Source organism: Euprymna scolopes, chromosome 26 (assembly GCF_053919585.1).
Source record: "Euprymna scolopes isolate OS-2025 chromosome 26, ASM5391958v1, whole genome shotgun sequence".
NCBI classification, from domain to species: Eukaryota; Metazoa; Mollusca; class Cephalopoda; order Sepiida; family Sepiolidae; genus Euprymna; species Euprymna scolopes.
The window spans coordinates 925,930-942,797 of record NC_136507.1 but is presented as its reverse complement, the minus strand read 5'-3'; the positions used below and the strand labels follow the sequence as shown (position 1 = coordinate 942,797).

The window sequence follows — 16,868 nt, the reverse complement described above, 5'->3', positions numbered from 1 at the left end:
GAGCCTCCTCAAGACAAGGGTCATTCATTTCAATTGGAGCCAGTTGGGAATCAAGGCGTTGATGATGGAAAGAGAGAAGCTTGATTTTAGATGCATTTTTCTCATAGCACCACGTGCTCAAGATTAGAGGAGAGATCTTGGTCATTTCCGACCTTTAAAGTGTTGCAAGAAAAGTCTACGAATGATCTAAGAATGTGATTTGAGAGATGATTGAAAACTAGTTGGGCCCAGTATGGAACCTTGAGGGACGCTAGTGTTAATACTGTGAGCTTTAGATTTCTGCTCATCAGCAGAATTTTCACAAAATATCCAGCTATGGTATAGCTGGAAATGTGGTCTCAAATATTAAATCATTTCTATCTAATGGGCTTATTAGTACAGTTACTTATAAGCCCATTAGATAGAAATGATTTAATATTTGAGACCACATTTCCAGCTATGGTATAGCTGGAGATTTTGTGAAATATGCCTTTATGTCATACCCTATCAGAAGCCTATAATATGTCAAAATGAGGCCCTTGTCGAGAGATTCACTAATCCTGTGAGATATTACAGTTAGTACCTCAGCTGTAGATCTAGCAGAACAGAAATAATCTTGCATGTTACTGAGTAGGTTATTTCTGCTGAGGTGATTGACCACTTCTCTATTTAGCACAGATTCCAACAACTTACTCATGATGTACTGAGAGGAAGATGACCGATTACCCGAATTTTTAAATATGGGACAGACTGATGAGGTGTTGATTTATTGCTTGGGCTGGATGCAATCAAGCGACTAGGAGGAGTAGCTTTGTCTAGTGAAGGTGAGGTGACCTTCCCACATTTCAGCAAGACCAATTTCGCTGCTATCACCATCACCGAGCCTGACTTCTCTGCAGAGTATGAACAGAACATTCAGAAGTGGGTCACATCATGGAAATGGACTGGTGATCAAACTCCACTTACGTTGAGAAATAGACTTGCAGAGTATCCAGCCCCAACACCAATTCGTGAGGAATATGATCGCGAACTGCAGATGTGGATTGATAATGGTTGGCTGCTGCCATATGCTGAGAACAAACTTGGACCCCCCCCCAAAAGGTCTAATCCTCCTCATAGCTGTTGTGCAGAAACAGAAGTGCGGCCCATTATGCATTATCGGGAGTTAAATAAGTATGTGGACATTCATATTGCCAACGCAGATGTTTGCTTACAAAAATTGAGGGAATGGTGACAACAGGGACCAAACATTACAGTGCTGTCATGTTGACAAATCTCTGTGGCTGTTTTTTTTTTTGTTGTTTTTTTTTTACAAGGAAGTCACCACTTATCAAGGCCCGGAGGCCACTCGGGGATAAGGGTTATTGCGTGTACAGTAATTAATGGGATAATATTGTAGTAATTGCTAGTAATGTAGATCTTATAAAGTGTCTTACTTAAGGAGGTAGTTCATCAGGAGCTTGTTTATGTTGGACTGAAGACATCCAAGTTGTAGTCAAGCAAATGGAACAGAGTTCCACAGGCGTGCACTTCTAAAGAAAGAAGCTTTGTTCATGAAATCTATGTTTTGATTTAGGCACAGATAAAGAGTGGGGAAAATTACTGACAGTGGTTTCAGCTAGATGGGTGTTTTTCATGAAAGATTGGCAAGGTGGGACCAGAGATTGGAGCTCAGACGAGCACTTCCCATGGAAATAACGATAAAACGACACTCGCAACATCACTTCTGTGGGAGAGAGGTTGCAGAGAAAAGAAAAGGGCATCCCCCCCACTAGGCTATGAAGTCTATTTTGTACTCTGCCAAGGCAGGATAGGCTGTTTTTAGCAGCTCCTGCCCAGATATGGCAGCAATACTCCATCCTTGGATGTACTTGGCTTTTATATAGATAGAGAATTGCATCAGCAGTGAGATATCTACTGGAGCGGTAGAAGGATCCCACCATTTTACCTGGTGCTACCAGATCAGGCTGTCTATTGGCTTCCTGAGACAAAATGCACCTACATCGATTTTCTGTTTTTGTTTTCTATTCTCTTTTGTAAAACTTAATTATGTTCTACAAAAACAACAACCCCCTTCCTCTCTCCTTTCCTTTTCCTTCCCTACTTACCAACCCCATCGCCTCCCCCTTTTTTTTTTTTTTTTGCCCTGTTGGTAGGGCACTAGAATAAGCCGACTGCCCCCCTCCAGAGGATAATAATCCCTCAATGGGGCAACCAGTTAGCCGTGGGTTGCTACCCGTAATGCCTTAGGACGTGATCCTGGTGATTGAGCTAACCTAGACCTGGGTGCATAAAAGTCTAGGCACTGCAACACATTACTTCAGCCCTTACTTCGGCTAGACGGGCGGTCAGAGAGGCCCGATCTGACCAATTGGCCAGTCACGGCAAGCCCTAGCACTTACACCCAAAGTACCAGCTACTACACAAAGAACAAAACTTAAAGGTACTCCCACCTTTCTTTTTTTTTTTTTTTCTTTTTTTTTTTATTTGCTTGAGAACTCCTTACCAAAAGAGTATATCCTCCACGTAGCCCCAACATGGTCAAGGCGAATGGGTTTCCCCCTTACTATGCCCCAATTTTGGACTCCGAGGTGGGTAGGGAGCGTGGTTAATGAAAAATAAATCCCAAAGTCCATGGCTGATAAAAACAAAAGCATCCCCCTCAAAACCCTTAAAAGAAACCATTCCTCTGACTCTGACCTTTCAAGCTCAGATGAAGAACAAAAATTCAAAACTAGAAAAACCGCTCCAACTATAAACGAAGGAAACTTCCCACAATTCTTGCTTATTGAATTAATCGAAAATAAAAAAAATTGGAAATTTATCACCTTTTAGAAAAGACATTATCCACAAAAAGTAAACCAAAAATGATAAAAAAAAAAAAAACAAAAGATGGAAATCTACTAGTTGAGATAACCAATCTTAGAGATGCTCAATCTCTACTCAAAATGAAGAACTTCCATGAGTACAAGTGCAAAGTCTTTCCCCATAAAACACTAAACACTTCGAAAGGAGTAATTCAAAGTTATGAACTATCGCTAGCAACTGAAGAAGAAATAAAAACTGAATTAGAAAAACAAGAAGTAATCAACCACATCCGCATAAATATAAAAAGAAACAATAAAATAATAACAACCAACACATACATATTAACGTTTAACAAATCAACAATACCTAAGGAAATAAAAATTGGCTACTTAAATGTAAAAGTAGACCAATATATCCCAGCCCCATTAAGATGTTTCCATTGCCAAAAATATGGACATCATAGAGAAGCCTGTAAAGGATAAAAATATGTGGAAAATGCGGCAACAAAGAGCCTGACCACACCGAAGAAAAATGCATAAATGAAGTGAAATGTGCTAACTGCAAACAAGATCACCCGGTCTTCTCTAAAATATGCAAAACATATCAAAAAGAAAGAGAAATTATACAAGTAAAGTACAAAAAAAAAACACAACCTTTCCAGAAGCCAGAAAAATAGTTGAGACGTACATGAAAGACAACACATATGCTGAGACAAAAAAGACAACTAAACCATGCCAACATAATTAAATACATGGTCAATATAGGGAACTGATAAAAAAACTGATTACATTAAATATTAAAGAATTGCCAGAATTTCAAAATAGCCTAAAAGAAAAATACTCAAATTTGGGAAACAAAATAGAAATAACAAATCCAAACAAAGAAAATAATATTCCATCAACAACAGAACCATTAAAAAAATTATCACAGAAACCAAGAAAACAACCACCAGAAATTGATAAAAACATAAGCAATGATAAAACAGCAAATAAAGAACGTTCCAGAAAAGAAGAAAACCAAACAATAGACACTCAAAATAGATTCCAAATTCTAGAAAAAATGGAAACCGAAAACATCCTAGATAAAAAAAAAAGAAACCAAACACAAGTAATCAAGAGGGAAAAAATGGACAAGAAGCCAAAACGGCAAAATCTCAAGCAAGATCTAGATCGACGTCCAGATCCAAACAAAAAAAGAAAAAACCCAGCAAAACACTTCACCAAAGACACAAACTCCAACAAAAGATAAACCCTCTATTTCTAAAGAGATGGAAATAGAGGAAAACTAAACATCCTCATGGATAGAAATAAAACACAACAAATTATCCAATGGAATTGTCGTGGAATAAGATTTAACTATAATGAAATTCTTATACTTATCTCACTCTTCAACCCAGCCATTGTTTGCTTACAAGAAACCTTCCTACAAAACAATAACGATTTCAAAACACCAAACTATGAACAATACAACTATTTCCATAACACAGGCCTTCGTGCTAATGTAGGCACCTCAATTCTTGTAAGGAATAACATACCTCAAAGCAATTTCTCTGTCAAAACAAATCTCCAAGCAATTACAACTCAAATCACATTACACAAAACAATCACAATCTGCTCAATATACCTCCCTCCTCATGAACCAATAAATGAAAATGAACTAGAAAATTTAATAAAACAACTACCTTCACCATTCATTCTTTTAGGAGACTTTAACTGCCACAGTACGTTATGGGGATGCGAAGTCACAAACTCAAAAGGAAACAAAATTGAACAATTAATTAACAGAAATAACTTGTGCCTTCTCAATCAAAAAAATCCCACATACTTAAATCCAACAAACGGATCAACCAGTGCCATTGATCTTACTATGTGTGATCCATCAAGCTTCTTGGATTATACATGGAGCACTTATGAAGAACCCTGTGGAAGTGATCACTTCCCTATTATAATCAATTACTGTAACTCCATCCAAAACCACATACCCAGGTGGAACACAAACAAAGCCAACTGAGCTGAATTTAAAGAACTTTGTTCACTAAAACTAACAGAACATCAAATCCAAACAATAGAAGAATTCACGGAAGTACTCATAACAATAGCCAAAAAATGCGTACCCAAAAATTCTCCTCCTGTAAAAAAAAAAAAAAACCATCGTTCAATCCAAAATGTAAAATGGCCATTAGACAGAGAAAGGCAGCCTTAAGAAAATTTAAAAAACAACCCACAACGAACAACTTAATAGAATACAAACACCAAAGAGCTAAAACTCGAAAAACAAAGAATGCAAAAGATCCTGCTGGCAACAATTTGTCAACAAAATCAACATCACCACTAAACCCAAAACCGTCTGGGAAATGATTAGGAAAATAACTGGAAAATATAATCCGAATCAAATCAAACACCTTCTCACGAATAAACAGAAAATAACTGATAAAAAAGATATTGCTAACACACTAGCTAAAACCTTTGCCGGAAACTCATCAAAACACTACAATAGACAATTTCAAGTACTTAAGAAACATGATAGAGGAAAACTAAATAGCCTCATGGATAGAAATAAAACTCAATACTGGGAAACAAAATAGAAAATTAAACAAAATAAACTTTAACTCCAAAAACCAAGAGCCTTACAATGAAATCTTCTCCCTCAATGAACTAGAAACCGCCATAGAAAAATCCCATAACTCAGTTGTAGGACCAGATGAAGTGCACTACAGCTTCCTTAAAGAAATTCCACCAGAATCATTAAAACTCCTTCTCAAAATTTATAATAAGATATGGGAAAAAAAAGATTTCCCAACTTCATGGAAAAATGCAACAATAATACCAATACCCAAACTGGGAAAAGATACATCAAACCCAGAAAACTACAGACCAATAGCTCTCACAAGCTGGCTATGCAAAACGTTCGAAAGAATGATTAACTACCGTCTTATATGGTATCTAGATGACAACAAAATAATTTCTGAAGTCCAGTGTGGATATCAAAAAAATCGAGGATGTATAGACCACATCACTAACCTGGAGAATTATATCGGAGAAGCTTTTATCAATAAGGAACACGTAACATCTGTTTTTTTCGATCTTGAGAAAGCATATGAAACTACCTGGAAATACGGTATCATAAAAGATCTCCACAACATCGGACTAAGAGGCAGATTACCTGAATTCATAAAAAATTTTTTAACAGACAGATCTTTCCAAGTTCACATAGACTCAACTTTATCAGACCCACAAAATCAAGGAGTGCCCCAAGGCAGCATATTATCAATAACTATCTTTAACATAAAAATCAATAACATTATAAAAGAACTCTCTTCTGATATACATAGCTCCTTATATGTAGATGACTGCTCAATCAGCTATAGATCTAAATACACTCACACTATTGAAAGAAAACTACAACATAACATAAATAAAATTAATAAATGGGCAACTAAAAATGGTTTCAAATTCTCCAAAACTAAAACAAAATGCATCCATTTCTGTAACCAACGCAAACTCCACCCTGACCCAACCTTACAGATTGAAGGCAAAAAAAATTCCATTCGTAAATGAACACAAGCACCTGGGAATCATTTTTGACAAAAAACTAAATTTCATTCCACACATCAATCACATCAAAATCAAATGTAATAAAGCATTACAACTCCTACGAGTCATCGGCCATACAGATTGGGGAGCTGACAAGAACACACTACTCAAACTATATAGAGCATTAATTAGATCAAACATAGATTATGGTAGCTTCATATATTAATCCACCAGAAAGTCATATCTAAAAACCCTCAACACAATATGCCACTCTGGACTAAGACTAGCACTAGGAGCATTTCCAACCCCCTCTGTAGAAATCCTGTATGCAGAAGCACATGAAACTCCTCCAATGCTCAGAAATCAAAACCTTGGTCTAAAATACTACACAAAACTTACAGCCAACCCCACAAACCCAGCACACAATAGCATTTTAAATCCAAACCGTAAACACCTTTTCGACCAAAAAGAAAACGCAATGAAAACCTTTGGACTTAGAATAAAATCAATTTCCAAAGAAGCAAGTCTGCCCATAACTAAAATTCACGAAACTGTCCTACTTAAAACCCCTCCCTGGAAAATCGTATCCCTAACATCGACCTAAGTTTAAGTAAATATGAAAAGAAACATACTCATCGAATATCTTATGATGATCTCGATAAAATCAAAGAAAAGTATCCAGACCACACACACATCTATACAGATGGGTCTAAACAAAATAACGCAACAGCCAGTGCAGCAATACTTAATAAATCAATCAAAAAACAATCAAACCTCCCAAAAGAAACCTCAATCTTCAGTGCTGAAATACATGCTCTAATCCTAGCTCTCAAACTCGCCTCCAATAACAAAAAAAAAAAAATTTATAATCCTTTCAGACTTCTAATCTACTCTAAAATCGATTAAAAATAAAAAGATGGACAACCCCCTAATCGCAAAATTACTCCAAAAATGAACTGAACTAAACAGTAAAAAAGAAATCATTTTCTGCTGGATACCGAGCCATTCCGGTATTAAAGGTAATAGCAAAAAATGCCTTAAATCTCCCAATCGATGCAAATTTTAAAATTCCATACATAGATCTAAAAAGACGTATCAACACATATACAACAGAGAAATGGCAAACCTACTGGAATTAACACCCTAACAATAAATTTCACGAAATCATGCCAAAAATCAAAAAACAAGAACAAAATACGAAACTAGACAGAAAAGAAGTCAAACTAACAAGAATAAACCCACTCATATCTCCTAAAAAAAAAGAAAGCCAACCCATCTGTATACCTTGTCAAACACTACTCACAGTCAAACACATTAATTGAATGTACTGATTTTGTAACCGTAAGAAATCGATTCTACAAAGAAAACAATATTAAAGAGTTATTTGATAAAAACAATCCCCACACCATACTCTCATATCTTAAAAAAATTGGCCTCTATAAAAAAATTTAAAAAGAACCCTGGATATGACCTAAAACTATATTCGATGGTGAGGCCCCACCTTGTAGGCCTTGGGGAGTGTGGAGCCACCCTTTAATTGCCATTGCTCCCAGGTCCACTCCGACCCGGAGTGGTAGTACCTGTTAGGGTCCCAACTATGGGTTAAATAGATTCTGACTTAAAAAAATATATATACTCCATTAAAAATCGTTCCTCAAAATTACTAGATTCGGCATTGAATAACCTGAAAAAGGTTGATATGCCGTAAAACAAAAACAACCAACCACCATTTTTCCAGCGACCTTTACAACAAATTTGATGTACGTGTTCCATTTCAGATCAGGAGTTAAGGTCAATCACAGAAGCTTGTCAAACCATGGAGCCTCCCCAAGATGAGAGCCATTCATTTCAATTGATACCAGATGGGGATCAGAGCATTGATGATAGAAGCTTGGTTTTAGATGCATTAAAAGTAACTAACCACCTCTTCTGTATCATGCGCTCAAGATCAGAGGAGAGAGAATCAGAGAGAACTTTGTCATTTATAGCCTTTAATGTGTTGCCATAGATGGTCGTGTCATCAGTATAGATGTCAACGAATGATTTAAGTATGTGTTTTGGGAGATCATTGATGTAGATCAGGAAGAGAGTTGGGCCCAAGATGGACCCTTGAGGGACACCAGCATTAATACTGTGGGCTTCTGATTTCTGCCCATCAACCAAACAGTAGAGATCAAGGGAGAGCGATATTGTCTTTCCTGCCTTGGGCTTAATGTTGTCCCTTTAATAATGCGGGCCATTGTTAATACCATCCTCAGCCATGATGAGACTATAAACACGGCTACGTTTTCGTATGCTGATGACATTTTTGTGAATGAAAGTATGTGTTCTGTGACCCATGTTAAGAAACGTTTGGGGAAGTTTGGTCTAGAAAGCAAGACCCCAGAACAGCTGAGACTGGGCTCATGCATATTGGGATTACATGTCCAGGAGGAGCACGGAAAACTGTTATGGCAGCATGGAAGTGACCTTCCAGCAGTGCCCGATAAACTTACTCGCCGAATTATATTTTCAGTGTGCGGGAAACTGAGTGGCGTGTCAATTCGACGGTAGTGTTCAAAATTGCATGAATTAATTTGTTCAGGACTGTGCTGTCACTTGTGAAGACAAATATATATATACATATATGTATATATATTTTTTTTTTCTGGCGCTCTCTCTTCCTCGTGTGACAGACTTTCCCATTAGTCATATTAAAAAAGAACAGCAAAACACCAGCAGTCATTGTAGCATGGTTAGTTCATAAGGGAAGTCCAAAGAAAGTATGATAGAAAGTGATAAAAATAGACGTGAGAGAAAGAGGAATAATTAAAAAATAGGTTAATTTCAAAGTTAATATTTGAAAACTATCAAATACATGCCAAACATCAAACTGAACATGATGATAATGATTGGTTTATAAGATTGTCAACCATTATGCAATTTGTAGAACTAAACATTTTTTCTAAAGCATGAGTAAAACTCCTTTTTATCTTTTTTCTATTCAGGCTATGGACAGGGCTCACCGAATTGGTCAGAAGAAAGTTGTTAATGTTTATCGATTAATTACTCGAGGAACATTAGAAGAAAAAATTATGGGGTGAGTATTTCCCAATAATTATTAGAAAAACTTTATAATAAACGAACTTGGTAAATATAATTTTTAATTTTAATTCAAATAAATATAAAATTTACTTTTGTACATCAAATGTTTTTTAAAACCTGATTGTAAAAAGTCTACACATATACAGTTTTTACAATTAATACTTCTATTTTGTCCCAATTAATTTCTTTTTCTTTTTTCTAATATATTGTTTTATTTAAATACTGTGTCTGCTGGAGATACCTACATTTCATCAGTGTGGTCATTGTGGAATTAAGGAAATACTGAGCTGCAATACTCCCGATAGTGATCAATCTTGGTGTAGAGGGGCTGGTGAAAATACCCAAGTCTGGTAATTATTGATGTTTTCTATTCACTTCAAAATGTCTAATACTGGTTCAACAAGCTTCTCTCTACTCAAGAAAGGAGAGTAAATTTTTGGCGTGCTTATTTTTCTCTTCTTTTAGGGGTAAACTTTTTGGAATAAACTTATGTAGGAGTAGTTACTCTCAATTTATATTGAAAATTTGCAGTCTGAAAATTTTCCTAATTCCAGGATGACCAAATGTATGAAACTAGAGTATCTCCAGAAAACACAGTAATGTATAGCATTTAAATAATAAATATTAGCTCTTGTATGACATGATTGAGCACTTTGTTGTTTTCTGCTAACATAAGAAATACAAACTGACACTGAAGGCAAAATAGGATTTGTAGTTAAAAAAAACAGAAAAAGTTATTTCATCTTTGTATTGTAATAAATTCTCAACCTATTTTTCTTTTTGTTTCAGCTTACAAAAGTTTAAGCTGACTATAGCTAACACAGTTATCAGTCAGGATAATTCTACCCTGCAATCAATGGGAACCAACCAGTTGCTTGAATTATTCATTCTTGGAAATGACGGTCTCATTACTAAAGAAAAGTCTGAAAGTAGCAGTAAACGTCAAAGCCTCAACTCCATCTTAGACGATCTTGGTGAATTGTGGGATGAGAAACAGTATGAATCTGAATACAATTTGAATTCATTCATTGAATCACTTGCAACTTGATACTGCCACCCCCACTCTACCTCGTTTTTATATCCATTTTTATATTTTTTTTTTTTTTCATAGTATTTATGAAAAAAAAACTGTTTTTCAGGTATAAAACTATTAAAATATATGTCAACTTGATGTGACTTTTTATTTTCTAGATAAAGAGTATTCTTATGAAATGACTGTGTCCACTTTGCAACATTGTAATTTTTGTAAGAAATTGTAATTCTATGAGAATGCTGGTAAGACATGCTGTTTTATTTCAACAGGAATTCATCTCATCTTATTCTGGAGTTTGAAAATTTCATAAATCTCTTCTAAATAACATTGAAGATGAGTTGGTTTTCAACCGATTTTGTAATTTTCAAACATTGTAGTATTTTATGCTGCAATACTTACATTGGTAAAATAGCTGAAATTGTTGGAATTTTTTCCTTGTTCAGATAAGGGACAAAATTTTGGGTCTGCTGTATAATAAAACAAAACTTACAAAACAAGTAATGTGACAAGAAAAAACAGATTCTATATATTTTTTTTAAGGGTGAGAAAAAAAGTATTTTTGCAGACTTAACTATAGTTTCATTTTATTATCTCGTTTCATGTGGTCTTTATGTTCAAATAGTGTCTTACTATTTGAACATAAAAACCACATGAAACGAGATAATGTCTTATGGCAGCAGTTTTTGCACTCAGTTGAGTAAAGAAAGAAAAAGATCATGGGAATTTAAAAAACATGTGGAGTGCAGTGGATTTTGTAAATAGTGACCTATGATTGGTTGTTTTTCATTCAGTCACAGAACCCATAACAAATCACTCTCTTTTCAATATTCTCTGCCAAAACAAAATTGTATTATGAGATCATTGCAAAAAATTTGCCACACATTTCAAAGAGTTCCTATGTTCCTACTGTAGAATTAAAGTTATTTGGTTTCGTTTTCACAGTCTGAAATTTCACAATGACAAAAAATGAAAAAAGGCAGAAATTTATAACTTCAAAACTTTGTATTTATTTACTAAACTAAAGTTGCTATAATGGTCAAAATGTTTAAACTTAATTTTTTGTTTAAAAAAAAGATAGAAATTTTCCATAAAATTCACAGACTTAAATTTTATTTATTTTGCACAATAAATGTTTCAAGGATGTAAGGTATAAAAAAAACATCTCCAAGTTGGAGATACTATTTTCTAATTTAGGATTTTAACATTTTAAGGTGAATTTTTGTTTCTAATGTAAGGGTCATTTGACAAGTTGTATTTTCCCTTGAGATTTTTTTTAATCTTTTAGGGTGTTATGAAATGTGATTAGGAGTACTGCCTGAACCTGGAATTTCCATGGACTCAACGTTGTTAATTCCTTCCTTACTAGGTGCCTCTGAGCTAGGAACAGTATTAGGGTGTCAATAACAGTTCTAGCAGATACTATAATTTAATGGAATGAAAGCTATCACCTCTTTACTCTTTTACAAAACAAACTTTATTTTTAATTTTAGAAAACTATTCCCAGGAGCCATAATGGTATAGTGTTTTTTACAAGAATTTTATCAATTAATTTTGTTTTGAAACTCAATCTTGTGCAATGTCTATACTACTCTTTCAAACATTGTAAACAATCCTGATAGCAAAGTTCACAGAACTTAAACAACCTGGCGTCAGAAATTTAACTAAATCTAGAAGGACAGTCAGCCTTCCAAACATCTTGATCATCTATTTTTAGTATAAATCCTATCTTTTCATTAGGACAAAGCAATTTTATGTTATTTTCTGAAAGTTTGAGTCTGAAGAACACCTATTGGTAAGAGGCTTTGAAGTTATGGCATTCTGAATATCAGACATTACTGTGACAAGATTAAAATACTTGATTTGGAAACATCATGATGCTTGTATAAAAGTTCTAATTATGCGTTCCCAGCCAAGCAGCATACAAAGGAATTCTGTGTTTCATATTGTGTCCACTGAACTCATAGTAAACACTTCCTTTATGAGATTACAACCAGAAAAAAAACATTGTAAATGTGAGAAGGAATACTATATATATTTGTAAATCTGATTAAAGTTAAAATAAAAGTGCTCATGTTTTTCACCAACTATGTGAACTGCTTTAATATTGAAACAAGTAAATATTTTACAAACATGTCACATAAAATGAATCCCAGTATAAAAGAAATATTTATTCTGACTTTGGGATGTTATTACATTTTTGGCATATGTTGCAATGTGAAATAATGATTTTAACCACTTTTCTTATCCAAAAGCCTGACAGTCATATTTTATTTAGCATTGATTGTATGCCAAAATCTTTGTATTTTTTGTGATTTTTATTAATGGCAAGTTAAACAATAACAAAATTAGGTAGATAACCTCACACTCATATGATTTTACTTATTCTGTCCTAAATATAGATCATTCCCCTTTTAATCTATAAGTTTGAATTTTTTGCAGTTTTATTTTTATAGAAGTAAACAGATACAATGTTTTCAATTGACTGACAGCAAGTCAGGTATGATATTTGACTTTCGGAAAAATCCTGTTATATTTTTGTCAAGTTTGGCTCAGAGCAGGAAGAACAAAGTACTTCAACATTCTTTGTGCCATGTTTTAAGCTTTGCAGCATTTTATGTTACAATAGGTGTAATGAAATATAATATATTCTCCCAATCTAATAAATTTTTCAAAGTTACAGAATTTGAAAACCATATTTTACAATTTTCAAACATTTTGGCTTTTGATGTTGTAATGCTGCTGTAAAATTCAAATTCTTTTACTCCACATGCAATATCATTTAGAATAACATTAAGTAGACATAAAATCAATGCACCAACAATAGTGATTTTATGTCTTCTTCTAAATAATATTTTGTTGGGATTTGCATCAGTATTTGTATTGAACTGATTTTACAAAATGACTTCAGTATGAAAGCTAATGCAAATCGTCAACAATCAATGATAACAACAAGAGCCATTGTCATTTTCAATGATTTATGACATCGATTTATAAAACAAATATCAAAAAAAAATTTCAACCAAAATTAATCCAGAACAGCAGCTGACATTTTCAATGTTTGAAATATCTGCTTGACTTATGAGTTTGGCATTGATTGGACCAAATATTTAATTTTGATTATGATTTTTGCAATCAGAAAAAAATCACTCGTGCAAGCAAAGAGCAGAGAATATACTGGTACTGAGCTGTGTAAACCTTCTCTGTTCGACCACCAAACTCCTCTCTTGGGAGGCAAACCATCAAAGTATTGACATTGACATGAAACCTACTACACCATTCCAGCTTTATTTCCAAACAATAGCCATATGAACTCGCCTCCATTCTTTACAGGAATATTTATGTTATAAGCTTTTTGCCAAGAGAGATGAGTCATGCAAGGTGCACCTTATGATTCAAAGCACAAACTGGTAAACTAAAGTTACGTAAGTCTGGTTTTCAAAGTGTAAAAGTTACCAAACAGTTAAGAAATTATCTTCTTTGGTGAATAATATTATTATTCACCAAAGAATATTTCTTATAAACAATTAACACCTTGTCTATTAATATATGTTTGATGAATACCACTAAAGTTGATAGAAAATTTCTTTAATTCTTCACAATTTTAGGCGAGACTTTGTTTTAGTCTACATGTGATTTTGAATATTTTTTTATGATCTTTTTGTTTGTGTTAACTTATTTGCACTTGCGGTGCCATGAAATCCATTATCTAGTGAAAACACAAGATTTTATCTCCCATTCTTTTTTGACACAGTTGTTTAAGCATCAAGGTGACAACTTGAGCTGTATATTTCTAAGAATAATCTGAGCACATATAAGCAGAAGTTCATTTTTAGCTTTTGACATCTGCCAAAATTGAGGTGTCTTTTACTGCTCGCACACTTCATATATCATTTTGTTTATTGGTGCTGCATCATTTTCAACACTGGCGAATAATGAGCTGCATCGAGGTTGGGCATATCTTTTCTATTGTATGAGAAAGTGATAATGCACCAACAAACGATGTCTGATTCTGTATATGCAGCCATTCAGAGGAAAGCAAAAACTTTAATTCAGTGTGCCTTTGTAACTTTAGTTTCAACAAAGTTTGCTTTTACCATAAAGTGCCTTGGATTACTAGGCCCACTGTTGCATTAAACCTTGTACTGTCATTTCATCAAGTCATGGAAATCAGGTTAGCATTAGAATCTACCTGCCAATCATGCATTCTATATAAATGTTTTTTGTTTCTACATATTAAACCTTTTTCCTCACTGTTATTTTATCATTTTGTCTATTAATATCAGTATCTATATATTGGTGATAGAATGTAGTATTTCAAGTTCTTTAAAAAGAAATCAGCAGCCTCACATTAAGTCAAGTTTCTCGATTGTTAGATCCGTAACTACATATGTAACAGAGCACAGATGGCAGCTGTATGCAAATGACTGAGCCATGTGTGAGATGATGTCACAACAAGGAAAAATAAAAAATTATAAAAAGAAGAATGTGTGTACAAACCGACGAGTACATTAGATAGACAATCATGTCAGATATCATGATCACATTAAAGAGGTGGAAAGGTCTGTTCTTTAAACCTAAAACAACAAATTGAATTTCTTTCCTATTCCTCATCTTTGTCTCCTTTGCAACAGAGTCTACAATGTGTTGAGTCCCTACATGTAAACATGTACAGAAGATTATTTGGCATCGTAAAGATCAGACCTTTTCACAAAAAGGGTTTAAAATAAAGAAAACAAAAAAGTTACCACAGAAGAATGTAGTTGCAAAAGAAGGACTTAACACTGGACCAAGTCGAAATGGAAAATTTGAGAAAGCAAGAAAGAACTAATCACACTGAGAGGGAAAACGTGAAAGGAAAAGAATTGAACCACGCTGTGAGTAAATATTGTTTGGTTTTGTTTTTTTCTCTTATCTGTTTCACTTTCGAGTTTTCTCCTGTTTTCTCGGTCATATTTTTAATTGCTAAAAGGTGTTTTGTAGGGACATTGTGCTACTGTGAATATTATCTTTAATGTTAAAAACAGGAGTTATGACTCCGTTATTTAATATTATAAGGAGATAGCTTATTAGTAAGAAGTTAGAATTAAACATTTTGAAATTAAGGCATTTATATTCTTGTAAATTGTTATTCGAGCTGTTCAAGGATCAACTCTTGACTGAGAATATTAAATATCTCCAGTTTTTATGTTTTTGTGGTTATTAAAGTTTTAAAATCAAAGAAAAAAAAATAAATGTCCAATTTTTAGCACAGACTCTGCTGAGTGACTTATAAATTGTTTGTAAATCATTTCTAGTGCTTTTTCAGTATTTTGTAACTTGGATCTAATATCGAACACAGAGATATTAATATTTAAGGCTATCTTTAATTTTAAAACTAATTGGCAAGCGAAATACTTGACATTAACTGAATTGATCTGTTGATCCTAAAACTAAAGGATTTTATGAGAAAAACAGATGCAGCAGTTGCATTGCTGCTATGGTAGAAAGATAAATGTCCACTAAGCATTTAAGGTACTTACAATGGAGGATGTATATTATGAAGAATTAGACGGTCTGAAAGCTGCTGAAAGAATTTGAACAAATCAAATTTCCTGGGTATGAAACATAACTTAGCTATCAGAAGTTAGTGATTGGGTTTCTGAATGGTTTGGTCTACAAACAAAAGTAGCTTAAAAATAGCAGGAATTAAAAGTAATAAGTGAATAAAAAGTACTCGTGTTGGATGGAGGGACTACCAAAAAGTTAACCCTAGTATTGCAAAGTACTGGAATGTGACAAAAAGGGGAAAATGTAATAATTGTTGCATAAAATGTTGATATCCAGGGAATAATTTATGTCTTTGGCCCTTTGGATCAGGTGTCAACCATAATTGTTTTATATAATCTCATCAAAAGGGGGCTGAGCATATAAAAGATAAAATAGGCTTGTCTTGAGTAATCGTGTCAAAAGCAGCTGTGCAATTAAGAGGCAAATAAGATTAGGCAAGAGGTTATGCTAACTAGTGTAATCAAAGAATTCAGAGAGGAAGGTTTAACTAAATAAAAATTATTTGGTTAATTGGCATGGAAATCTATCAAACACAAGGAGAGAAATATTAATGATATGACTGTTATGATACCTAGCGATATGAAGTTATGGAAGAAAATGAGAAAAGAATGCATGAGAAAAAAAAAAAGAAAACTCACATGGCGAAAAAAGTAACAAATGAATAGGAATACAATTAACAGTGTAACCTCTTTTATGAAAACTGTTGATAAGCAATAAACTGACTATTAGTAAAATAAAAATATCCCATTTTCGTTTGCGGAATTTACAGAATAAATAAATATGAAATACTGTTCAACAGAACTCTGATTTGGTCTTGGCCAAAGTTAACTAACTTTGTAACATATTGTTAACATTCAAAACTTTAATTTTGGACAACATTTCGA

General features: G+C 33.9%; 1 protein-coding gene across 1 annotated transcript in view; it reads left to right on the top strand.

The window, feature by feature from the left end:
- The window catches only part of LOC145247883 (TATA-binding protein-associated factor 172-like), a 303,920-nt gene extending 293,347 nt beyond the window's left edge, over positions 1–10,573 (top strand). The window contains exons 30-31 of the mRNA XM_080109494.1: positions 9,308–9,399; positions 10,194–10,573. Of these exons, the coding sequence (XP_079965620.1) occupies positions 9,308–9,399; positions 10,194–10,452 (351 nt within the window). The 3' untranslated portion in view covers positions 10,453–10,573. The remainder of the gene's footprint in view (positions 1–9,307; positions 9,400–10,193) is intronic.
- The last annotated feature ends 6,295 nt before the right edge of the window (positions 10,574–16,868 follow it).